We start from the raw sequence: 24560 nt of genomic DNA, 5'->3' as shown, positions 1-24560 counted from the left end.
TTGGATAAATGGAGAAAAAATATCTTTATATTGACAGTAATATTTCTTCCTAACTTGCTTTTTGGTCTACTGTGTTAACATTACATGTAATATAGACAGAGCAATTATTCAATGCTTTCAATATTGTCGGTACTGCAGGTTATGCTGCTACGCAGTATTTGTCTTTTGGTCATCTGGTGAAGGTTGAGACGGATCAGAATCCGCCGACACGTCGCGCCTCTAAAGATGATGTCTGAGGTCTGACGACACAGCAGCTGATGATCAAAGTGTTGGGACTCTTCCACAGCAGCACAACAGACTCCATAAAACCAAGTCTCGCCTCTGGAACCAGCAGAGGGGCCCAACTGAAGACCACCTGAGGACCACCTGAGGACCACCTGAAGACCACCTGAGGACCACGGCTCAGAAAGGGTCGACAGTTATTCTGCACACGTTGGGTCCAGACCCAGATGTCCACTATTTCATCTTCAAACCGGTGAAACTGGACACTGGAGAAAATGAGGCGTCGAGGGAGGAAGACAAACGGTGTGGTTCTCACTGTTCTTCTTCTCGTTTCCAGTCAATGTTCTCCAGCAGGATGCAGGAACTCAACATTGATATGATAAGTTTCCTTAGATGGAAAACCTTATCAACCATAAGATGATGATGGGTTTGGTTATGATTCCCTGATAGAGGGAACAACTTTTCAACTTCAACATAATTCCAGTCAATTTATGTTTTGTGAGTCCGACTGTAACATCATCATGATTCTATTATAATGAGCGATTGTTTGGTATAATTGTTTGTGAACCAGACACGAGGGGTTCGCTGCAAAAAGAAGACAAGCGAGGACAGAAGGCTGTTGTGAGGTCACGTGTTCTATACACACATGTTGAGCTTCAGCAGAAACAAATTCAAATCGCTGGAGAAGGACAGTGAAACAGAAACAGATCACCGACCAACGTCCCTCCAGGGACCGAATAACCAGAGACGTGAACCAAACAGGAAGTCATTCGGGGGGAAGAAAAACAGTCAGACAGACAGACAGAGAGACAGACAGCCTCATATACTTGTACACACACACACACACATAATGTTTGACGCTGAACTGAAGTAAATACTGAAGGTGTTTTATGATCCTATATTTCTGCCCTGAATCCAAACGGCAAGTTCATTCATCTGTGACGCAGTCCAACACAACGAGGACGGAGGATGGAATCACAGAAAAGGTTTAAAATCCTGTTGCAGCTGTGACATGAGACCCAGACCAGGTTTTGAAAATGTTTGTTTTATTCTGGTTCTGTTCCCTTATTGTAAGTCGCTGTGGATGAAAGCGTCGGCTAAATGATGAACGTACTCTTAAAGTTCAGTCTCAGTACATCAGACAGGAGATCTGTAGAACAGTGTTAATTTCATCGACGAAAACTATGACAAAATTTTTTCGTTAAGGAACCTTTTTTCCATGACTGAGACGAGACTAAGACGTAACGAAAACGATCTTAAAAAATAAAGACTATGACTAAATCTATTCTAACTTTCGTTAACGAGACGAACATGTTGGTGGTTGACGAAGTCACGATACTTTTCCCCCTAAATTCGCACACAGCCAACAGACAACAGACAGACAAAGTACGGCGGATGTGAACGCGTCATGATGACGTCATCCACCAACCCAGAACGCTCGCAGCGGTGCAGCGGTGGTTCTTGTGCACCGACTACGGACCGAGACGACTATTTTACGCTGCGGCGAGTTTGAACGTGGCTTCGTTAGTTTAGCTCGGCTGTCTCGGGTTAGCTGCCTGTTAGCGGGCTGAAGCCGCGCTGCTTCACAGAAACATGAAGACCCGTTCAAAGACCGTCGGACCTTTCTGCTCTGTTCTCTGGCGACGGCAGCCAGCGTTTCCTCGGTGGATGAGACGCTCCGTCACAAACGCGTCTAACGTAATAAACTCATTGCAGGTTCTGAAGCCAAGAAAATAATGTATTGCAGCGATTGTAGGACGTTAAGGTCTCTTTAGTTGGGACAGTGGAAACAATAAAGGAGGGGAGAAGGAGGGGAGAAGGAGGGGAGAAGGGGCAGAAGGAGGGGAGAAGGGGGAAAAGGAGGGAAGAAGCGGGAGAAGGAGGGGAAAAGGAGGGAAGAAGGGGGCAGGAGGGGAGAAGGAGGGGAGAAGGGGGCAGGAGGGGAGAAGGAGGGGAGAAGGGGGCAGGAGGGGAGAAGGAGGGGAGAAGGGGGCAGGAGGGGAGAAGGAGGGGAGAAGGGGGCAGGAGGGGAGAAGGAGGGGAGAAGGGGGTGTAGAGGCTGTCGGAGAAGCTGCCCCTCCTCCTCCTCTGCCTCCAGGAGTCACCTAACCAATCGACATGAAGGTAAGAAGGTATGTGAGCATCACCATCTGCAGGTGATGACGTCTTGATGACGCCGCACTGTGTGCGTGGTTGTGCGCGTGTTCGTGCTGACATTTGACCTGAATGATACATTTGTGTAAATGTATGATGGAGGGACTTCAAGTACGCAGTGGGTGTATTTGTGTGCGCGTGTGAAGAGTCACTCGAGGTATCAAGAGGCCTGGCATTGTCAAGGGTAACAAGGTGGTATGCTGACAATCACACACAGACACGCACACTCATGTGCACACGCTCCCGTTGTGACTTCCCGTGGGAATGTCTGATTGGCCGCTGCGAGCCTGCTGGGATGCTCGGTTCCCGTGGCGATAGTAACCAAGCGATCACACCAACCATCTGACCCTCTTAATGTCTCTGCGTGTGTGTCGCCATCTGTGCCATCGGCTCAGGGGAGACGCAACACGCTGAACAGTGATTAAAGCCCCGAAAGAGCGAGAATACATTAAGACAGCAGGAGAGAAAGTGAAGAGGAACAATGAGAAGGAGTGAAAGAAAGACAGCAGGAGAGAAAGTAATGACGCGTTTCCACCGAGGGGTACGGGTCGGGTCGGTACGGGTCGGGTCTGTTAACCATGATTTGGCGAGCGTTTCCACCGCCAACAGTTGATAGGCGTGGTGTATTCCAGAAAGTAGTGATGACGTCACTTGATAAGCGTGGTATATGACGGAAAGTAGCGAAAACTGAAAGCTAGCCGAAAACAACAATGGAGGACGTACAGCCGATCCTGTTCCTGCTTCTCGATATGTGGCTGTTTGTCACAAGGAGACGACACTCTTTGTTTGAGCAAACTCCGGCTGTGGTTGTCTTTCCCCTTGCGGCACGCGCAAATGACGACACTCTTTCAACCAATCAACGCTCTGCAGTGAGTCTAGCTCCGCCCTTTAGTACCAAACAACCCACGTACCCCAGGTACGGAAGGGTACCCAAAAAGTGGTACGGTACGGTTCGGATTTTTGGTACCTTTCTCAACTTTTGGCAGTGGAATTAAAGGCACAAATAAAAGGGTACTGACCCGACCCGTACCGTACAGCTCGGTGGAAACACGCCATAAAAGGACCATAAGGAGGAGGACAAAAGGAAGAAGCAGAGCGGAAAGTAAAGAAAAAGATGGTGGTTTGTGGCCGGTTGGATCAATGTAAACCAGGAGTTTCTCTTTTGACCATGCAGCTCAATCGTTCATTCTGATCGGCTCTACAACGTGTTTCACAATAAAAGCATGAAAGATGGGAGAGGGATTCCATCACCTCAACCGCTGCGATGCTCTTAATGTGAAACAACATCACGAACATAAGCGATGTGTCTTGCTCTTTTTTTATCCACGCGTAAACACAACACACACACACAGCTGCTGGTCCATTTACATGCAGAGCCATTCCAACACGCTGACTCAGCCGTTCTGCAGACGAGCACGTCTTGTTGTGTGTGCATGCTTCTGTCAGATGGTTGTAACTGCTGGTAAACTACGTGACCAACAACACAACAAACAAACACGCAGACAGAGAATCCTCAGGCACAAACACGCCAGGCTGAGCAGTGCTCCTTTCACCTCCGTATGATCCACTTTCATTAGGACTGTTTGCCAGAACAGTTCGTATTTGTTTTACCGTTAACGAATGCACGTACATTTTCACAGTAAGAGTCCACGCAAAGGAAAGTTTGTATGCTAGAAATTCATCTGCGATGAAAGCAAATGCCAGAGTAACATTAGAAGAAAAGTTCATTAATGAATTTAAAATATTCATGTCTTTCATCTACATTTCAATAGGTTTGATGTAGGATGTGAAATGTGTCCCTGCTGGGTGCTGTGCTCAGCGTGACCAGTGTTCCACCACGAAGCATTTTGCATCCAGACCCAGAGGTTCCATATAGATCTCATCTGACCAGAGCACCTTGTTCCACATGTTTGCTGCGTGTCCCACATGGCTTGTGCTGCATACAGGCCCGGTTAGTGGAGTACACGGCTAATAGTTGTCCTGTGGACAGACTCTCCCCTCCAGCCACCGGGGGACTCTTATAGGGACATCACGGTGCACTCAGGATAAACGTTACCTTTGACTTAGGTGATGATAGAGGAAATGAATCAATAACGTTTACAACTAAAGAGGAAACAAATATTGCATTTCAAGGAGAAGATGTCTCTCCGTCACTGGAGACAATCTGTCCAAACATTCCTTTCTTCTGCTAAATGACATTCCAGTGTCACTAAACTTCAATCTCACCTACATTTTGAGGGACATGTTCATTCTCGCAGATAATGGTCACAGACTTAAAACACCCTCCTCCCAAAGCAGGCTTCAGCAGACCAGTGTGGGGAAGTACATTTCATGAGACATTGCTGGTGTGGCAGAGCAGTCTGTTGCAATGCTTGTCTCAGCTCTGTGCACTGAAGCAACAGCTCAATACGCCGAAGAATGAAATATCAGTGCCAACAGCAACGAGTCTGCGACCACAAACGGCTTTGATTAAACTCAATTATTAAGTGTATCAAGCAGTGCACTGATGAATGAGCATTGCTGTGTACGTGGATGGATAGAAATGCATCTGCGTGCAGCTTCAGCTGCTGACCCTCTCATGTTATTCATATTAATTATTTATCTTTTATAATGGTACCCTGGTATTTTCTGGCATCGCAGACACATTTCTAGCATACAAACTTTCTATTACGTGGACTCTTATTGTGAAAGTGTACGTTGTTCCGGTTCAGCCGCTGCTCTCCGTATCTTCGTTTTATAGCCAAAAAACAACAAAGGGATTCACGGAAAAAAAAAGTTGGTCATTTTCAACAAAAAACGATCCGTTTGGTTTTAAAACCAAGAAGGAGAAAAACTATTCATGTATTTTTGTTTAAACGGTAAAAGGAACTATTAAAAAGCTACACAGACCCAGAAGCAAAGAATATGGAAATGACTTCCTAAATTTACTGGCACTCAAAGATCCTTGAAAGTCTGTGGTGGAGTGAGAGAGGATGCCCTCTGCTTCCTCTTCGTCCCAGAAACACCTCTCGTGTTCCAGGTGTTTCTGGGCGTCGGCTTCTTTTCGTAGCAAACAGGTACAAAAAAAATTCAGAGTAGGTAAAGCTTGTTCGATGAAGACACAATGAATCAATTCATCAATTCAATTCATTCACAATTCATCACAATGAAAGATAGACCAATAACTACTACATTGTGCCTTGAGCCTGTTATTAGTGTCACTTTGCCTCAACCAATAACTCCATAACTGATCATCTCTCATTTTAATGACACAGGGATGCTCAGTGTTAGCATTGGGAGTTATGTATCATTGCAACGGTAAGCTAATTCATGATTGAAAAGTGAAAATATAATTTCCCGCTGGCTGTGGGAAGGTCGGTCTGAGAGAAATGTTACTACGTAATCAGGGTGCAATGGCGCTGCCAGCTTCCGCTGATGAGTGTACAGATGTCACCTTACAGATGTGGTCCAGTTCTGACCAAAATTGGCATCAGATATCTTCTAACCTGCGTAACTTGTTGGGAGTTGTGTTTGGAGCATTTTCAAGCCCAGACGTTTAGCTTTCAGTGGTGTGTCGCATTCATTCGTTCATGATGAACTTCTGAAGGTTTGGACTCAGGCTGTGGGGCTTCCCTCAGTGCCACTTACTCTGTAAACGTTATTTTATGAAATTCTAGATCCTCATAATCAATTATAATCATGAGATACATTTCCTGATTAAACGGAACCCATCTATGTAAACACAATTAACACTAATTTTAAACACATTTTTGAGCTTCAAATCATTTTTGCAATAAAACTGTTGAATTTGTGCCGTAAGCTTTGTTTATTTGTTCCAGTATTTCTCGTTTGAGGAAACAAGGCAATTGTTTGTCCTCTGGTGAATCCAACACCTTTCAGTGCCGAAACATTTGTTAGTTCAAAAAAACAAAAAAAACAGTGTGAGCAATCAGACTCATTACGCTCTGATTTCTCAGGAAAATTGGAAAATAAGCATTACGGTCCGATCCGTAAGATTTACAACTCTGCTGGCACAACAATGTACCAAACAGCTGCTCATCTTCAGGAGTCATTATTATAAGACTACTGCAGCACAGCGGGACAAGTTAAGATGTGAGCGCTCACAGGAAATACAGCGAGTCAAGAGAGGAAATGATGTCACGGAATGAAGACAACGGCTTGTTTATTTATCAATGAGAAATGAAAGGGACAGCCGTGTGTGTGTGTGTGTGTGTGTGTGTGTGTGTGTGTGTGTGTTTTCCTACCTGGCTCGCGGAGAAGCAGCTGAGCCATCGCCTGCGAGCTGCCAGCTGAGTTTTCAGCGACGCACTGATAGAAACCTTCATCCGATTTCACCAAACCCAGAATCTGCAGGTTGCTGCCGTCCTGAATGAGACACATTCAACACGTGCATGAAGGCCTTCAAATAGCTTTAAACACATGAAGCTACCACATGGACATCAGGGGATGCGTGTGTGTGTGTGTGTGTGTGAGTTCATCTCAGATTATGGGATAACAGATTACAGATGATGCCCAGATTATGGTGTTTTGCGATAATACCAGATTAGGAGTATTATATTCTGATGCTCTTCCTTTCGCTTTCCAACATACTATTTGTATTTAGCATTTCCTTCTGATCACTGTTCGGTTGGTATTGTGCTAAACTAGAAGTTCTCCTCACATCACGACATCGATGCAATGTTTTTAAATGTAGCCCAACGTTGCTCTTTTCTTAGAAGTGACGTCCGCTTTAAGGAGCAATGATTCCTGCTGGATGCTGCGTGACACACTGAAGGAGAGCTGCTTTCAGCTGTGAATCTGGATCCCATCTGGACACTTTGTGCGACTCACCACTATCTGGAAGTAGTCGCTGGGGATGACCTCCTCTCCGTTCTTCATCCAGCGGACCAGCGGCGGCGGGTTTCCCGTCACGGCGCACTCCAGCTCCATGTCCGTGGACTCGTAGGCGTACGTGTTGGTCGGGTAGTTCAGGAACTGAGGAGGCGCTGCAGAAATGAACAAAGCAACACGGGAGCGTACAATGTTAGCAGGGCGTGTACTATTCATTACCAGCATTCACAATCGGAGCTGTTGCTCTTTTCTCATCTGCCGGCACCATGCGTACAAAACCAGCGTCGCCTTCCTCCCCGTCAGCAAACACACAGACACCAACCGACGTCCTGTAGCTGCCGAAGAACAAACGCACAGACACGCGTTCATGAAAGCCGCAGCTTCCTGTTGGATTTCAACGCGGGAAAAAGAAAACAAATGGCTAATTACCACTAAACATACAAGGGAGGAAAAGGTAGGAAGAGAAGAGGTGAGGACGGGGTGGATGAACAAAGCAGAGGAAGAGAGGAAAGGTAGAAAGCTAGCAGAGGAGGGGAGCCGTCGATACATCATTATGTGCTGGTGTAGCTTTACCACTGCGGTAATGCTCTAATTAAGAGCTAACGATTTCCCTTAAACCCCCGAGCCGCTGCGGCCTCGGCGCGCCCGCAAGCACACGGGCTGCGACGCACGTCCACGACGTCCAGCACCAGAGACAGGAGGACGCGTCTCAACCAAGTGCGTTGTTTGACTTTTGATGCATTTTAGTCTTTTGACTTCTAGTGGCAGAATGTGCTGCTCATGGCTAGGCTTCACAGTCCATGTGTATCTGATAACGCTGTGGCCACGTTGGAGAAGTGATTCCTTCGGCTCTAAGGTCAGTATCTAGTCTCAATATATCAAAGGACTCGTGCGAAACTCTAATCCTCCCCAAATCGATCATTTTGTTGATACTGCTACAGGCTCTCTGAGAGCGCCGCTGGACGAATGGGAACTAGAAGGAGGTTTGCTCCTTGGTATAACCCTCAAACCCACTACTTAAAGCAGTGTCTTGCATTCTCTCTACCTGCCAGCAGGGGGCGACTCCTCTAAAACAAGTAGGATCCTATGAGAAAATGACTTCTTACTCGATGTTTATTTTAAACATGAGTCTCTGAAGTATCAAGTCTTCTTCAATCCGGCACGATGCTCCATTCAGAGTCAAATGAAGCAGATGATCTTTAGTAGCGAGTTTACTGGGAACACCAAAGTAAAGTATATGAAAATGAATATTGGAAATGCCCAGTAGGGGATGAATAGATAAGTGTAGAATAGATAAGGTGCATGAACAAGTTGATCGGTGCAGGCGCCTGGCGATTGATGATCAGTCAACAAAACATCTGATCCAAGAACAGTTACTTTTAGCTGTTTCTATCTTGTGGAGATTTGGGCCTCCAGTCGCGGATGTTATCCAGGCAAATGGATTTTCTTGAGAATATGTTCACAAAAGAGATACTACCCTTCATCTCACACCGAATGCTACGACACGACCGATTAGTTAAACCTGAAGAGTACAAACCGGTGTTTTTACTCTGGCTGCCTTGGAAGAGGACCGCGCTGCCACCTGATTACCCAGCAGCCTTTGTTGTGTTCGGGGGACCCGCAGACTGTTTGGATGCCTTTTCTTTGCCCATCTGCGATTCTAACACTGATTGCGTGTCATGTGAGGAAACGTGATGCCAAGCGGCAACAGGCAGCACGCCCGTTAATGCCGTTCCACTTCCCGCTGGAAACCGCTGAGAGCGGCCATTCATATGGTAATAAAGATGCATCAACAAGCAACGGACCTCCGCCAGACACAACCACGCCATGGTGTCGTCCACACACACAATCTCACCTGCACCATCGTCACTTATTAGAATTAAAAAAAGGTTATGAAACCAAAGACGGGGAGCGAATAACGTGCTGCTCTCCCTTCATATGTAACACAAACACCCACAACACACACACACGGCCACACGGACACACAGCATCATCTTCATAGTCGCACAATAATGAGTACCACTCAGCATTCAAATGGAAATCAGCTCTATCGTTCATTTCACTGAACATCTGCTGTGTGTGTGTGTGATAGCAGAGAAGGATACTCATACGAACACACATAGCTACAGCCAGGTACACACACACACACACACACACACACACACACACACACACACACACACACAGTTAAACTCTCTTTGTGTCAACAGAAACTCGTTAACCGCCTCTTTATATCTGCACTTAACCACCAATTATTTGTCATTAAGTGCATCCATGGAGGCTCACTACACACACACACACACACACACACACACTCACGCACACACACTCACGCATTCACTCACACACACAAACGAGCGCAGTCACACACACACTCACTCACACACATGCACAGACATGCACACACACAAACGAGCGCAGTAACACACACACTCACTCACACACACACACACACACACACATGCACAGACATGCACACACACAAATGAGTGCAGTAACACACACACACTCTCACACACACATGCACACACACAAATGAGCGCACTCACACGCACACCCGCGCACTCACTCACACACACACTCACATGCACGCACACATACGCACACTCACGCACTCACTCACTCACACAAACGAGCGCAGTCACACACACACACACTCACTCACACACACACACACACACACACATACCTACACACACACACAGACACACACACAGAATATCTCTGTGAACACGGGGTGTGAAGTAGTTAGCGGGTTGTGTTCAGTCGGGCTGATGTCAAACCACCGTTGTGTGGCAGTTGGTTGCTAAGAGACTAAACACAATACATGCATGTGCGTGTGCATGTGCGTGTGTGTGTGATTTCCATGTTTCTTCTGAGAAAAAAAGAGTGGATTTCTCTGGTGAGATATTTTATATACATTTACATGAGTTGGTGGCCTTTTTTGTGCATAAAAAAATCTTGTAGGGGAGCTGCACAATTTTAGCAACGCACTTCCACAAAGTTGCAGAAAAAACAAGAGACATTAAAAAAAAGAAGCCCCAATTGCCCAAAATATATGGAATGATTACACGTGACCCTCTCGGCCAGTTACAGTTTTTTGCAATCACTACTATTTTCAGAACCGTGATGTCATTTTTCAAAACACTGAATACAAAACCGTCTTCACTTGTAACACCGGCTCTCCAATGTTCAAAACATTGCATTGTGCAATCATATCTTCAAAGCAAACAACGGATTTATCATGAAATACCACAGGAACGTTCATTTAGATCACCCACAAGATACTATTTGGTTGTTTGTACAATCATTCAATAATGCTGTACAAAATAGATGACACAAGTTTTATTATTGTACTAAATGTAAATACATCCCTGTATAAGTACTACTATAGTAGAATAGTACACACAGTGGAATCATTGAACAAAATTGGACAGTTATTGAAATGCAATAAAATCCCCTTTTCCCTTTTATTTGAAGTAAAGCAAAAATAAGGTAATTAGCTGCAAAAAAAATAAACTCTGCTGTTCCTCACCTGGGAGAGAAAACAAGGTTTGATTACCACACATCTACATTTTCATCAACCCGGTCTTGTGGATCTGGCAACACGTTCTCATCCACATCACAATGGATGTTTTCATTAGGAATAATCTTGGGAATAATCTTGGGGCATGGCAAGTCCAGGCATGACACTGGTCTGCATGCTTCATCCAGGCCTGACCCTGGTCTGCATGCTTCATCCAGGCATGACACTGGTCTGCATGCTTCATCCAGGCCTGACACTGGTCTGCATGCTTCATCCAGGCATGACACTGGTCTGCATGCTTCATCCAGGCATGACACTGGTCTGCATGCTTCATCCAGGCCTGACACTGGTCTGCATGCTTCATCCAGGCATGACACTGGTCTGCATGCTTCATCCAGGCATGACACTGGTCTGCATGCTTCATCCAGGCATGACGCTGGTCTGCATGCTTCATCCAGGCCTGACCCTAGTCTGCATGCTTCATCCAGGCCTGACACTGGTCTGCATGCTTCATCCAGGCCTGACACTGGTCTGCATGCTTCATCCAGGCCTGACGCTGGTCTGCATGCTTCATCCAGGCCTGGAGACGGGTTGCTTGTTCGTGAGGACACCTATCGTACACCTTCCACCTCCATGAGGAGAAGAGTTCCTCAATCGGGTTGAGGAAAGGAGCGTATGGGGGCAAATACAGGCTGGTAGATTGTGCATGAAAACCTGCTTGCACCATTTGAGCTTGGTGGAACCTGACATTGTCCCACACGATGACATTATCACACCATCAGCTCTACAGACCTGATCCAGCTCATCAAGGAAGAGCTTCATCATATGAGCCAATTGGATCCCTGCGCCCGACCACACATCCTGGTGTTGGCAGAATTGGACAAGCAATTACAAGGGCTGCAGTGTGGTGTGAAAAAGTGGTACATGAGGCGGTAAAAAACAGTGTCTGATAGAGAATGATGATCAAATATCACATCCACAGATAATGTAGTCCAATTGGTTCCACGCTCATTATTTTGAAACCTCATGATCTAACCAGTATTGTTGGTCGGTATCCATAAAACTATGCACTAAGAGTTATGCAGCAAATACTTCTCATTTTGAGATGTTGTAGCGACTGATAGTTAGATCATTGTAATGAAATGAATGGACAATCCTTTCAACCGTAACGTAGGAATTGCATTTTGAAATAGTACTTAGAGTTCTGAAAAACATGCAATTTGATCATTGGTTGTGAGTTTTATGTCAAGAGTTTTGAAAAATGCCATCACGGTTCTGAAACTAGCGGCAAAGTGAAAAACTCACGTCCTTTTTAGCTCCTTAATCACTTAATCACGTATTCCCATAAGATGTATATGTTGTACAATGTGTTATGTGCAAAAAGCAAATAAATGCTATTGGACATGATTATTAGATAAAAAATCCAATGTTTCATCTGGTAACACTGACAGTACGACCAAGGGCGTAACCACTCATTCTTTGGGGGGGTTGTGTCCCCAATATTGAGAAAACACCAATCTGTCCCCCCCAATATACAGCAGAGAGTATGTAAAATATATGTTCTCCTTTCATGAACCCTGTTAATGCATCGGTGTCTTGTTAGGTCTTATTTATTTTCAATTTATTTCCGTTTGTTAAGAAAAACCCAGCAGGAGCGACGGGCCTCAGCATCCTCTCTGAGTGCAATTATGTTTAAATTATGGGGAAGGGTATTCATTTGGACCCCCCAATGTCTAAGCCATGGTTACATCGTTGCAATACACATGCAAGTATACAGTCAGTTCACTCTTGGAAAATAAGTAATGACTCCATGCATGACAAGAAGGCTTATTATATCGCTGTAATTAGGTGTGGCGGGGGGGCGGCGGGGGCTGTAATTGAAAGCAGGACATTTTTAGAGAGCAATGAAGGGGGTGATGTTCCCATGATAGCTAAAGCATCAGTAGTTACAAAAAGAGGCCATTATAGACTGAAAACACAGTATAATTTTCATAATCTCTGTTCACACCAAACGTAAGTACTGTGATTTGTAAAGGACCCTCGTACCCGTGAAACAGGACGCGCGCTGTCGTCTTGGAAGTTTCGGATATAAAGCGCCAGAGCTTTTGTGGAACGGCGGTTTGAGGGAAAGGAGCCTGGAGCCCCCCGGTAGTTTCACGCCCCCCCCTTTGAGAACCACTGACAGTGTGTAACAGGTTTTTCAGTACATAATTGGAAAAGGGCGCTAATTAATCTAATTAATTAAATCTATGTGTATTCTACAATGACATGTCAGAGCCTATTGGGGCGCCATGACTTTCTGCTCACAGAGGAGCAATTACAGCATCATTGAATGACTAAACACCAGAGACACCAGAACAACATAACCTCTAAATGCAAAAGGAAGTCAACTGCCATTCGCTTACTTTTAACGGCTTATTATGGCTTTTCAACCATTAATCGCATAGTTAATCTATGCGATTAATGTGGCTGATATTTGACGTAGTTAACGCCACAAACCGGCCGCTAGCTGCCCTCAGCTACACACAAGAGAGCAAGATGGTAGCTGAAGATGGAGAAAGCTTTTTGTAAGTAAGTAAAACGGGCGCGACATACAGCAGAGAATTGTGCAGAGGAATTACTCCACGTGTCAAACAGGACGACGGTGAGTGGTGTGCTGTCCACGCTAAAAGCTGTTTTCCAGCTACAGCCAGCTTGACATATATTTTCCAGCACTGTATTTTCTAAGGAACAGACAGATTGTTGTGTTTGGCAGGATTAAATGCAGGAAAATGCAGTTTTGTAAAACAACAAGTGCGTTGTACGTAAAAATGATATATATCAGAAACTAAAGGGTGTCAGCAGGAACCAGATATGAGTAGTTCAATACATATAACACAGAAGAACACACAGCGCATTCCGTTTATAGTAGCACCAAGATGTAAAAACCACGTAATAACACACTGAAAACCAACATCAAGACTACATTGTAGTGGAACATAACAAATATCAACACAAACATGTTAATATAACTGTAAATAGTTGCAAACTTACGGATGAAGCAGATTTTGTGGACTATAAAGCACAGGATTATGAAGATTGTCAGCTAAAATGCTAACTCTCACTTCCTGTCACTTGATCAGCTAGCTGGTCAGTGCAATAAACATCCGCCACTAGGTATCAGTATAGAACATACCAATCAAACAACGTAGTGGTTCCAATCAAAGTGGCAAACGGAGCACTTAAAGCACCACTAAGCTAAGCTCGCTGCTAAGATAGCTGCTAGGCTACTGTGCGGCACACAGTCTGCAGAGGACCACCACTGTGTCCCTAAAAGACGTGGTTTAAAACGTCCTGCTAAATGTGGGGACATTGTTGGACTTCAAACACAGCCATTGAATGATGGAGAGTTGAGAGCAAAGTGCACCAGGTGGAATTCTGCCTCCAAGATGATCCAATGTGTACTTTTGTGTTTAAAATAACATTATTCACTTTTAACTAAACAACAGTGTCTTTCAACAATGCTTTCTAAAGTGATTATTATTACTTATTTATTACCTGTAATAAGAAAAACAAACATTCACTAACAACAACATTCTTTATTTGCCATAAATTTAAAAATTAATTAGTTGATTTTTTATTTTTTTTTAAATCTATTGACAGTCCTAATTTTTACTACAGAGAGAATTAGGCTTTCATTTGATATGATAATAAAGACAGCCTTTAACTGTATTCTATGGTTTATTTCTCAAGACACCTGTTTTTCAATTGTCATTGTAAATTCACACTTTTTATCTGTCCAATTCTGCAAAGTAAGGCCAATGACGAAGCGTAATAAAACTGCATTCTTTCAACAACCAGCTGGGGGCGACTCCTCTGGTTGTATAGCGTCCAGCGCTGGTTGGCCAATTTGTACGTTCAATCCCTCTTTTTTTTGTCTGATCCATTCCTGCCATAACGTCTACCATAACGTGGAAAAGAGCACCGGCTTCCTTAGCCAGTCAGAATCCCAAACGTAGCGGGTGAAATGACGCCGGACAGTGACTTTAACCCACTTAACCTGCGCAAAAGGTGCTGAGAATGATTGAGGTGCACAATATGGCTGCTGGAGGTATTAAAGTAAAAAAAATATTGAGTTAAATTCATGTTTTTGTTGATAACGCCAAAGGTGGGGCGCATTTATGATTGATATGATTGGTGCTTGGTTCTCCCACAACTAGCGAGGACAGCGTTAAGTAGCGTGTTCGTTGTTAGCTTCTAGCTTTGACAGTGTGCATTTCCAGACTAATTAATGGCAGTACAGAAACCAATGGCTGCCTCCGCTCCTGTGTTACCAGCACCTTAACCAGCACAGTTCCAGGACGTTCGTGGATCTCTATCCAGCAATGACTCAGCAAAGTGTGATTAAACCCATTTCATTAAAAAAAACGTAAACTGGGAGTAATGAGTATAGACTGTTTGTATTGTTGCAATGAGTGAGTCAACACGTCTTCTTCTAATGTCAGCCGGACGTTACAACTTTTCCAAACCAACTATGTTCTTGCAATTATTCAGGGTAGTTGATTCTCGCACATATGTAATGAAAAGGTATGGGAGAGCGGATGCATTTTTCCCCTCAGAGACATGGGTGTGTTTGGGGTAAAAGCTCTTCTGACAGATTTTTCAGTCCGTACACAAAATAAAGAACAGCTGTGTTTTAGAGGATCCTTCTTTGACGTCGCAGCAGGAAAGACGGACTACCAGCTGGTTGCGATGGCATCGGCCGCCATGGTAGCAGGATTATTCGGCGTAATGTCTAATTAGCTTGGTGCGGCCCTCGCTGTCCGACAAATGCTACACCTCATCAGACCGGCACAGACGCCTTCCTGCCGAGAAACCGGAGGCTGGGCTGTCCGTCCCAGCTGGAGGTGTCCGTCCCAGCTGGAGGTGTCCGTCCGGACAAATAGGTGAGGCATATACAGATACCTTAGTTTATTGTTCCATTTGCCTTTCATTTTTTCTACCACCGTCCAAAACACTCAAGTCAGTAAACCGTTATTTTATAAAAGTTGCTTGGCGCTAGTGTTTGGATGTAAACAGCTCATAATTCAATATAAATGTTCTATTACTATCAATTCTATCAAGATAAATATATCTTTGGTTGTTACTGAACAGAGACTGAACTAAGCATAATGTAACTCAACAGAACTTTGCTTTCCTTCTGTCTATGTAGATGCTTATATAGAAAACATTATCCAAGATCAGAGTTTAGAAAAGCGTAAATGTCCTCATCTCTTAAATTACTAAACTTGTCTTACACCACTACAGCTGAGTTTTGATACAAACGGTCACGAAATAAGAACCGGAAACATAAGACTGTGTTTCAATCAGAAAACAGTCCTCATATCAGACTTCCAACCAACAAGGAGTTCTATTTTACATAATATCAATTCCCAAACAATTTACGTGCAGATGGCAGGATTAAGGCCTGCGCACAGAAATGGACCGGAGGGCGATCTGATGGAAAAGAAGAAACGGGAATCTCCCCAGAGTGGTCCCAAACATCTGAACAATGCAAGGCAACGACAGATGGAGGCGTCGAACAGATGTCTGCATCCCATCACCATCATTCTTCCCATTTACGCCAGACGCGCGCTCTACCGGGACGAGCCGAGAGAGAGGCTCTTCCACAAGGTCACACGTGGCGAGCGATACCTTGTGACGACTTTAAGCTGAGCGATGGGGGGTAAAAACCGAGCGGGCCAGAGTCATATCGGGGTCAGGTCAGGCTGAAAAGTCACGTTAAGTCCTTTTGTCTCTTAAGCTTTGTAATCCAGGATTTTAACTCAATCAAGTCAGAGAGGGGGGAAAAAAAGGATGGGTCAAGATGATTTGATTCGTCTATGGGGTCGTCCCAGCGGGGGTATTATAAAAAAAACCTGTAAAGAATGAGCAGCAGTGGACAAGCTTAAGCAGCCTGAACATACGTGACCACCGGGGCGGCGACCCTTTAATCTTGAACATCTCGTTCATACGAGAGATAAAGTTAAAGTTAAAGTGCAGGGAGACATAAGAGGCTGAAGAAATGAAGACTATTGGGAGTGTTTGAACGCTGTAGATGTTCAGTGAAGTTGTGTCATGTCACACTGGATGTGTTTAACTCAACACCTGTGTGGATCCCTCCCTCATTTAGTTCCTCTACAACATCGGGTTTGTTGTTGATCTATCAATAACTAACGTTGCTCTGCTCTTCTCCCTGTACACCAACAGCTGCACCTCCAGCCACCAGTCCGTCAAGCTGCTGAAGTTTGCGGATGACACCACCCTCATTGGACTGATCTCTGGTGGGGACGAGTCCGCCTACAGGTGGAGTCTGACCATCTGGTGTCGTGGTGCAGCCAGAACAACCTGGAGCTCAACGCTCTAAAGACAGTGGAGATGGTTGTGGATTTTTAGGAAGAACGCAGTCCCACCTTCCCCCACATACACACATCCATCCATTTTCTTGCATGTCGTCTCATCTGTCTTGTTGTCCATTGTCTTACTGTCTCATGTCACGCACCAACCACCAAGTCAAATTCCTTGTATGTCTGAAATATATTGGTAATAAATGGCTGATTCCTGATTCCAGCAACTGCATGCAAGATTTACAAAAACATGAACCGCTCACCCCTAAAGTATTGTTGATTTTTTGATTATCATGTGGCAGCGGGAAAATTCAAAGTTTTAAAATAAATAACTTTTAATATAAATAAATAGCTTTTGCAAGGCAAGTAAATGCATCACCAAAACGTTGTGCAAAACTGGGGTGGAGTTGCATCTATAGTCACGGAAAAAATGACCATGAACACAACCTTGAAAAAGGCAGCACAGGCCAGATCCGTTTGATACGTTAAGTCAAGTTAAGAAAGAGCCCAACATCTGAGCTTGTTCTTTTTATTTCCTCATCTGTTCAATGAAGCCATGTGTATTAGAGTAAGCTTGCAGCCCCTCCTGCGCGGGGTTCCCCCTCTTGTGCTAAACTAGGTTAAATACATTCTGGACTCCACGTGTGATCGCTGCACTGATGAAAGTGGATTTAATCTGGTGGAATCATTACTGTGAGGTGACATGGGAATCTGACGCCGCACTACTTTTTTTCATAAAGGTTTTATATAACACAGTGTGCACTTACTTAAACGGCTTTCAGAGATATTTAACCCTCTGTTTCCTCCAACTCCCTGTGATACTTTAGATTCAATTAAAGTTATTTTGGGATTTAAAACAGCTTCTAGGACGCTGTGTTTTTTCTTTTCAATATGGAGACACAAAGGAGAAACTGCTGTCTGAGGGTAATGAGCAGTTTATTCATTTTGATTGATTTGCAATTTGCGCTCAATGGTCCGTACTGTGTGTTACTGTTGACTTCTTGAAGTTTTTATTATCGGCGCTTGTTGTTTATAGTAGGTTTTAGTAATGATTTTATGTTGAGTATGGTGAATTAAAGGGTCATTAAATGCTGCGCTAAATTAAATGTTCTCATTATTAAAAATATTCTTGCTTTTATGACTGAAGTCGAGCTGGCCTTGGCTGGACTGAGGAACATATTGACGGACTTTAAACCCTCCCTCTGTATTAGTGGAGACTTCCCTCTCACCACAGGAGACCCTTCTCTCTCTTTCATGCCTTTCAGTCGGCGGCTCGGTGTCTTCGGGCGAGCTGCAGCGGGCCGGCCGGTGGCTCAGTGGGGGAGTTTGGCAGCTCGTTAAATGTTTTCTGAAACACCCACAGTAATTCACAGAGCCTGTAATTAATCAGGAGTGGAGCCCCGCGGCCCAAGCAGTAGTGTGTGTGTGTGTGTGTGTGTGTGTGTGTGTGTGTGTGTGTGTGTGTGTGTGTCGTCTTTCCTTGCGAGGGGTTTCGTGGCCCCAAAGTGAAGACAATGAATTTGAGTGCGTGTGTTGAGTGTTTAAGTCACGTGTGTCGGATCAACCGAGTGAAATCCTTGCTGCATTAGCAATATCTCCATTAATGCCACACCAGGCTCACTTAAAATATAAGCAGGTGAAGATTGGGGTTTAGAAGAGCTCGCGTGGCACTTGTCACTTAACATCAACGCTTCCCTTCACTGTATTTAGGGATAAAGGGACAAAAGTGTAAAGTGGTAGTTTATTGACTCTGATGTCATACATGTACAGCCTGGCTAAACTTCAAACTATAAGTATCACTCGAGCTCTCCAGCTTTTAGCTGTTAGGCGTCCTCAACCCACCGCTGTCTGTACCTCGTTGGGTCTCCTAAGAGGTTTGGCTACCCCAATCCGGCCTAAGTAGCTCCACAAGAAATAAAGCTTCTTCTACCCCTTGATCCAGCTTGCGTGTACTGTATTTTGGACATTTTCTGGCACCAGTATTTTGTATTTTATTATCATACATTTATTTCTGCCCATTTCCGACTGTGATGGTCGCTGGAGAGTCCAGTATTTGAACCTAAACCTTTAATTCCTTGCTCTTAATGTGTCAATATCAATTATGAGACTAGACAAATAGATTCATAGGGTGGGCAGGTCTTTTTAGGGCGGTGCACTGTTATTTTTTTATTTTTTTGTGAATTATCTTAGTGATCATTAATAATTCTATTAATCTACTAAGTCCAGCTTAGTTTCACACTAGCTAATAAGCAGACGTGACCCTACACTGATCCCACATAATGTTTACTTCTGGTGTTGCACTGGAAACAAACACCAATATCCTGGACTTTTTTCTGTTAGTATTAACCCCTAACAAAACTATAACACCGCATAACACAATATAACCCCGTAGGACCATGTGATGACCTTCAGAGCAACACAATACAGCCCTTATAACAACACAACAGAACCTTATCAACACCTCATAATCATAATAGTAGAATACCGTAATAACACTTTCTAACCATAGAAACAATACTAGAACACCGCAGCAACACTTTATAACTACAGCAACACTACTAGAATACCACAACAACACTTTATAACTACAGCAACACTACTAGAATACCACAATAAGAACACGATAAGCATAGTAACACTTTATAACCTATGTACAATACTATAACACCCTAGCACTAATAACACCAGATCAACCGAACAACACTGACACAATTTAACATTGCAGTATCCTAAAAAGGCTTCCCAACCCTTAAAACAACATTTACATGTATGACACACTTATGCGTCCTTATAACAACACGTTAAACGCTTAAAAGAACAACATAAGGATAAAAACACAATAAAACGCTAGTAGCACGTTAGCACCCTGAGGATAAATGCATAAAACCTTCAATCAACAGTATTGTTAAGCAGATCAAATGCAGATGTTTGACTTGTTGTTTTGGATCAGCCCTGTGCTAGCACCAAGAGCTATCACCAGAAGCTAGAACCAGGAACTAGTACCTAGACTAGCACCAAGAGCTAGCACCAAGAGCTAGCACCAGAAGCTATCACCAGGAACTAGTACCTAGACTAGCACCAAGAGCTAGCACCAAGAGCTATCACCAGAAGCTATCACCAGGAACTAGTACCTAGACTAGCACCAAGAGCTAGCACCAAGAGCTATCACCAGAAGCTAGCACCAGGAACTAGTACCTAGACTAGCACCAAAAGCTAGCACCAAGAGCTAACACCGGAAACTAGCACCAACGGCTAGCACCAGGGTTAGCACCAAGGGTTAGCACCAGGAACTATCACCAGAAGCTAGCACCAGGAACTAGTACCTAGACTAGCACCAAGAGCTAGCACCAAGAGCTAACACCGGAAACTAGCACCAGCGGCTAGCACTAGGGTTAGCACCAAGGGCTAGCACCAAGAGCTAGCACCAGAAGCTAGCACCAGGAACTAGTACCTAGACTAGCACCAAGAGCTAGCACCAAGAGCTAACACCGGAAACTAGCACCAGCGGCTAGCACCAGGGTTAGCACCGAGGGCTAGCACCAGGAACTATCACCAGCGGCTATCACCAGAGTTAGCACATGAGCTAATACCAGGAACTAGCACCAGGAACTATCACCAGCGGCTATCACCAGAGTTAGCACAAGAGCTAATACCAGGAACTAGCACCAGGAACTAGCACCAGCGGCTAGCACCAGGAACTAGCACCAGAGGCTAGCACCAAGAGCTATCACCAGCAGCTAGCACCAGGAACTAGCACCAGCGGCTAGCGCTGTCAGAAGCACACTGCATAAGACTGCATAATGCAGTAGCCTACTGGCTACGTTTTTCACTGCTTTCATTTAGCTGCAAACAGGAACCGTCTAATGAGCCGGGCCACCCTCATTATTATGGGAGAGAACACACACATTTGTTATCCTAATCATGTAATAATGGTCACTGCCCCGTGGAGTCAGAAAACACACTTCTCCATTCATCACCACACTGTAGATATTCATCAGCATCTAACTGCCTCTATTAGGCAAAAAAACAAGTGTAATGGGGCATATTAGCACAACATATATCTTCTTTATTAAATGCAAGAAAGATACTTTTCCATTCAATTAGATTCAGTTTGACAGCAGCCAAAGTTTCCATCAAAATACTTTATTTTATCTGTAGTTTTTCTGTTGGTTCCAATATCAAATTTCCATAGCGTGTCCTCGGTGAACCTTTGGCATCACTAAATGTAGAATAATATAAGTAATTCGGCAAGGTTTGTCTGAGAAAAATGATATAGACAGCCCTGGATTCAGCGGGATCTCTGCTATCGTTTTCCGTTCACGACTGTTTTCCACCGCCGAGTGCACAATTTCTGGACTAATTTGCATAGGATATTTTATAACTCTTGTTAAAGTTGTGTTTTGAGAATTCCAATGGGAATTGCAGCCAAGACTAACGCTTCGAGGGGGTGACACATTCATATATTTGTTCATGATGTTGGATTTTGCTCAGTTTGGAGTCCTTCGAGGCACCCTCGGGTGGAACGGGCCAATTTAACGGGCATCACATTAAGAGCCAACCAGAAAAAGAACATTGTTATGCTTAACACTTACACCAAAGTCTACAAATAAGCTGAGAAAGTTTGTGTAAATGTAATGTCCCAGTAAACCGTTCAGCTTATCAATTATATAGAATTTGCAGATGAGTCAGCGAGAGATAAAAGACAGACGCACGGAATGAAGAAATCTGGAGTGGAGTCAGATTCCTGCAGGCTCGTCTTGATAAGAAAAAACCTCAGTTTGAATCCTCGGTCTACTTCAGCCCTCAAACCTTTTATCAGAGACGATTGAATGTTAAGAAATGACAGAAAAACAGATTAAAATACGTGAAGTGTAGGAAATCTACAGAATCAGCCTCCACGTGTTTAACATGAATGCTGAATATACCCAAAAGGGTAATTCTGATCTGATTTATTTTAAGTGATTTCCTCTTACTAAATAACAACAGCAACTCGACTGCACGCTTCATTTCATTTTGAGAGAAATGCATTTTCTTCCAATATGGTTTCAGATTCAAACCCCGTCTCCTGGACAGTGAGCGCCTCCCTACACGCACAAAGCCCCAAACGTGTGTTGTGGTTGGGGCTTGGACAGGCCAATGCAGAATAATGTAGGCTCCTTAGTGTTTGCCAAATATTTGTAAAATGTTGATTTCGCATAAAAAAAAATATGAGTTCTCTTTTGCGTTTCAGGAACTTGAGTTAAACAGTCGTGCGATCTCTTGAGCGGTGACATATTTTCTGTGGCGCTAACTCAACATGTCAGAATACAGCGGCTTTTTGTAAACACCATGTGATGTTTGCATGCAGCGACTGTTGAGAGCCGAGCGTTAACAGAACATGAATGCCGTGTGGAACACAGGGACGGACTCCGAGGGGACGCTGAGACAAAGACATGAAAGGACGGAGATGAGACCCAGCTGCAAGGAGGCTGAAAACATCCAAAGGTTAATTTGCACGTTTTCTCCCGAGAAAAAACAACTAATAGTGTCTCCTGTTTGGTTAACGGTTAAATCTGATACGGGTGGTGCCCGGTGATGAGCCCTGTATATTCATTTAGGATTAACATCTTTGGTGCCATCCATTAGTTGAAGGTGGCCAAACACATCAGATCACTCAACTCTTTCATGCCATACATTTCTCATTATTAAGAGGTTTTATCAGGTTGGCACGACGATAGTCAGGCGGGAACCTCCACTTCACTAAACAGTGATTATTGTTTGGTTTTTATTCATCTTGTTGCATTGACAATAATCCTCACCGTTAAGCGAATATGTAAGTGCCTTAAACCTACATTCTTTCAAATGGCAACTTCTCTGGTTGCAAAAAAAAGAAGTTGGATTTCTTGGAAGGCCGTGAAAAAAAAGACTTTCACCAGCGTGTCCATGCACGTCCCGACCACAGTGTTACTCCTCCAGAGTCCAGATGTGGTCACTACCAAAAATCCAAGATGCAAATGTTCAATGGGTGACGCCGGCTGCGTCTACTTCTTACATGCAGTCTATGGCAAGAATGAACATTACTAATAGAACCAAATACACTCCACAGGCCAAAGAAATGGTACCTCATAACAACCCTCCGAGTCCATCACCAGAGACAGTACAGAAAGGAAAAGGCCAAAGCAACAATGTTAATCCCCTTTTTCTCCAGCCATATATCTTCTGAGCACTGATTCGTTTTGTATCTGGCAAACAATTTTTGCTAAACAACGTAACTTTGTTAGCTGTGTAAATATCTCCAATGAAGAATGAAGATATTTTGCAGAAACTATTCACCTGTTATGCATAACACAACTTGAGACTGCATTCATCCTTCCGAACAAGGGGAAGGGGACAAGGCTAAAGCCTGATACGAAGCCTCTTGATGTTTCAAGTGGCCCTGATATCTGAAAACATTAAACTACAGCAGCACCATGAGCCCGTGGCTCTCTGGCTGAGCCCACTGACTTCCGTCTGAACACACGAGCAGCCTTCATGTGAAACCAGCAGCAGCTGGGGAGCAGTCAGACAATAAATACAAACATATGATATTCATGAAAACCTCCTGAAGCAAACAGACGGCCCCAATTTGATATTCAATTACATCATTCTGATTCTGGAGGTGGATATATGTTTTTGGAAAGTGGGGACATTCAGTCCATTCCTTTTTGAGGGCTAAGAAGAGCGACCGTAGCATTAGCTTTAGCTTGTGGCGTCCCACGCTTTTATGACATCATCCATGCAATCGCAACATCTGCCAGCTGTTGACCTTCAGTGCATCTTTTCTCTTTGCCCTGATTTCCAGTCACCTCCCTACTGGCACATGCAAAATGAAAAGCAGAAGTGCGTCAGCTCACCTAGCACACTCAGCTCTGTGTGTGCAGTGATGTTGTGGTTCTTGTTGGCGGCTATGCAGCTGTAACTGCCAGAGTCATCATCAGTGACGCTCCTGATGATCAGATTACTGCCGACCAGAAGAGAGTACTTCTTATTCCTGAAACAAAACCAGGGAAGGGTGAGGTTCATTTCTTTGAGCACATTCTTTCTTTATTTCAAGTCAGCTTTCATAATTAAACAATACATCTCGTTAATCCTGAAGATGTTCTCATCTTCAACAAATCCAGTGAAAAGGCCGAAACCATCACTGTCTTAGTCAGGCCCATTGGTTCCTGCTGAAGATTCCCAAAGCGCTCCGCTCCCCAGCTGGAAACAGTTCCTTCGTCGTGGACTATTTTTAGCTGCGTGTCAATCCACGTTTGGGGCCGCAGAGTGTTTTTCTGTCACGGTGTATGTGAGATTGAGTCAGAGACAAATTTCTGCAATGATTCCTGTCCATGGATCCACTGCTCCGCCACAACAAAGGTGTTTCCATGACCCTTTTAGTGCTACATCTACTGGATGGCGCAAATCAATGAGACTATTTCAATGGAAACACGGGTACTGGTGCT

At 44.2% G+C, this 24560-nt stretch overlaps 1 protein-coding gene across 1 annotated transcript in view; it reads right to left on the bottom strand.

The window, feature by feature from the left end:
- The window catches only part of dcc (DCC netrin 1 receptor), a gene marked incomplete in the record, with an annotated part of 177412 nt that overhangs the window by 92961 nt on the left and 59891 nt on the right, over positions 1 to 24560 (bottom strand). The window contains 3 exon segments of the mRNA XM_078088380.1: positions 6621 to 6741; positions 7207 to 7361; positions 23970 to 24106. Of these exon segments, the coding sequence (XP_077944506.1) occupies positions 6621 to 6741; positions 7207 to 7361; positions 23970 to 24106 (413 nt within the window).

Source organism: Gasterosteus aculeatus, chromosome 14 (genome assembly GCF_964276395.1).
Source record: "Gasterosteus aculeatus chromosome 14, fGasAcu3.hap1.1, whole genome shotgun sequence".
Taxonomy (NCBI): Eukaryota; Metazoa; Chordata; class Actinopteri; order Perciformes; family Gasterosteidae; genus Gasterosteus; species Gasterosteus aculeatus.
The sequence above is the reverse complement of the archived record's forward strand: the minus strand, read 5'-3'. Positions and strand labels throughout refer to the sequence as shown.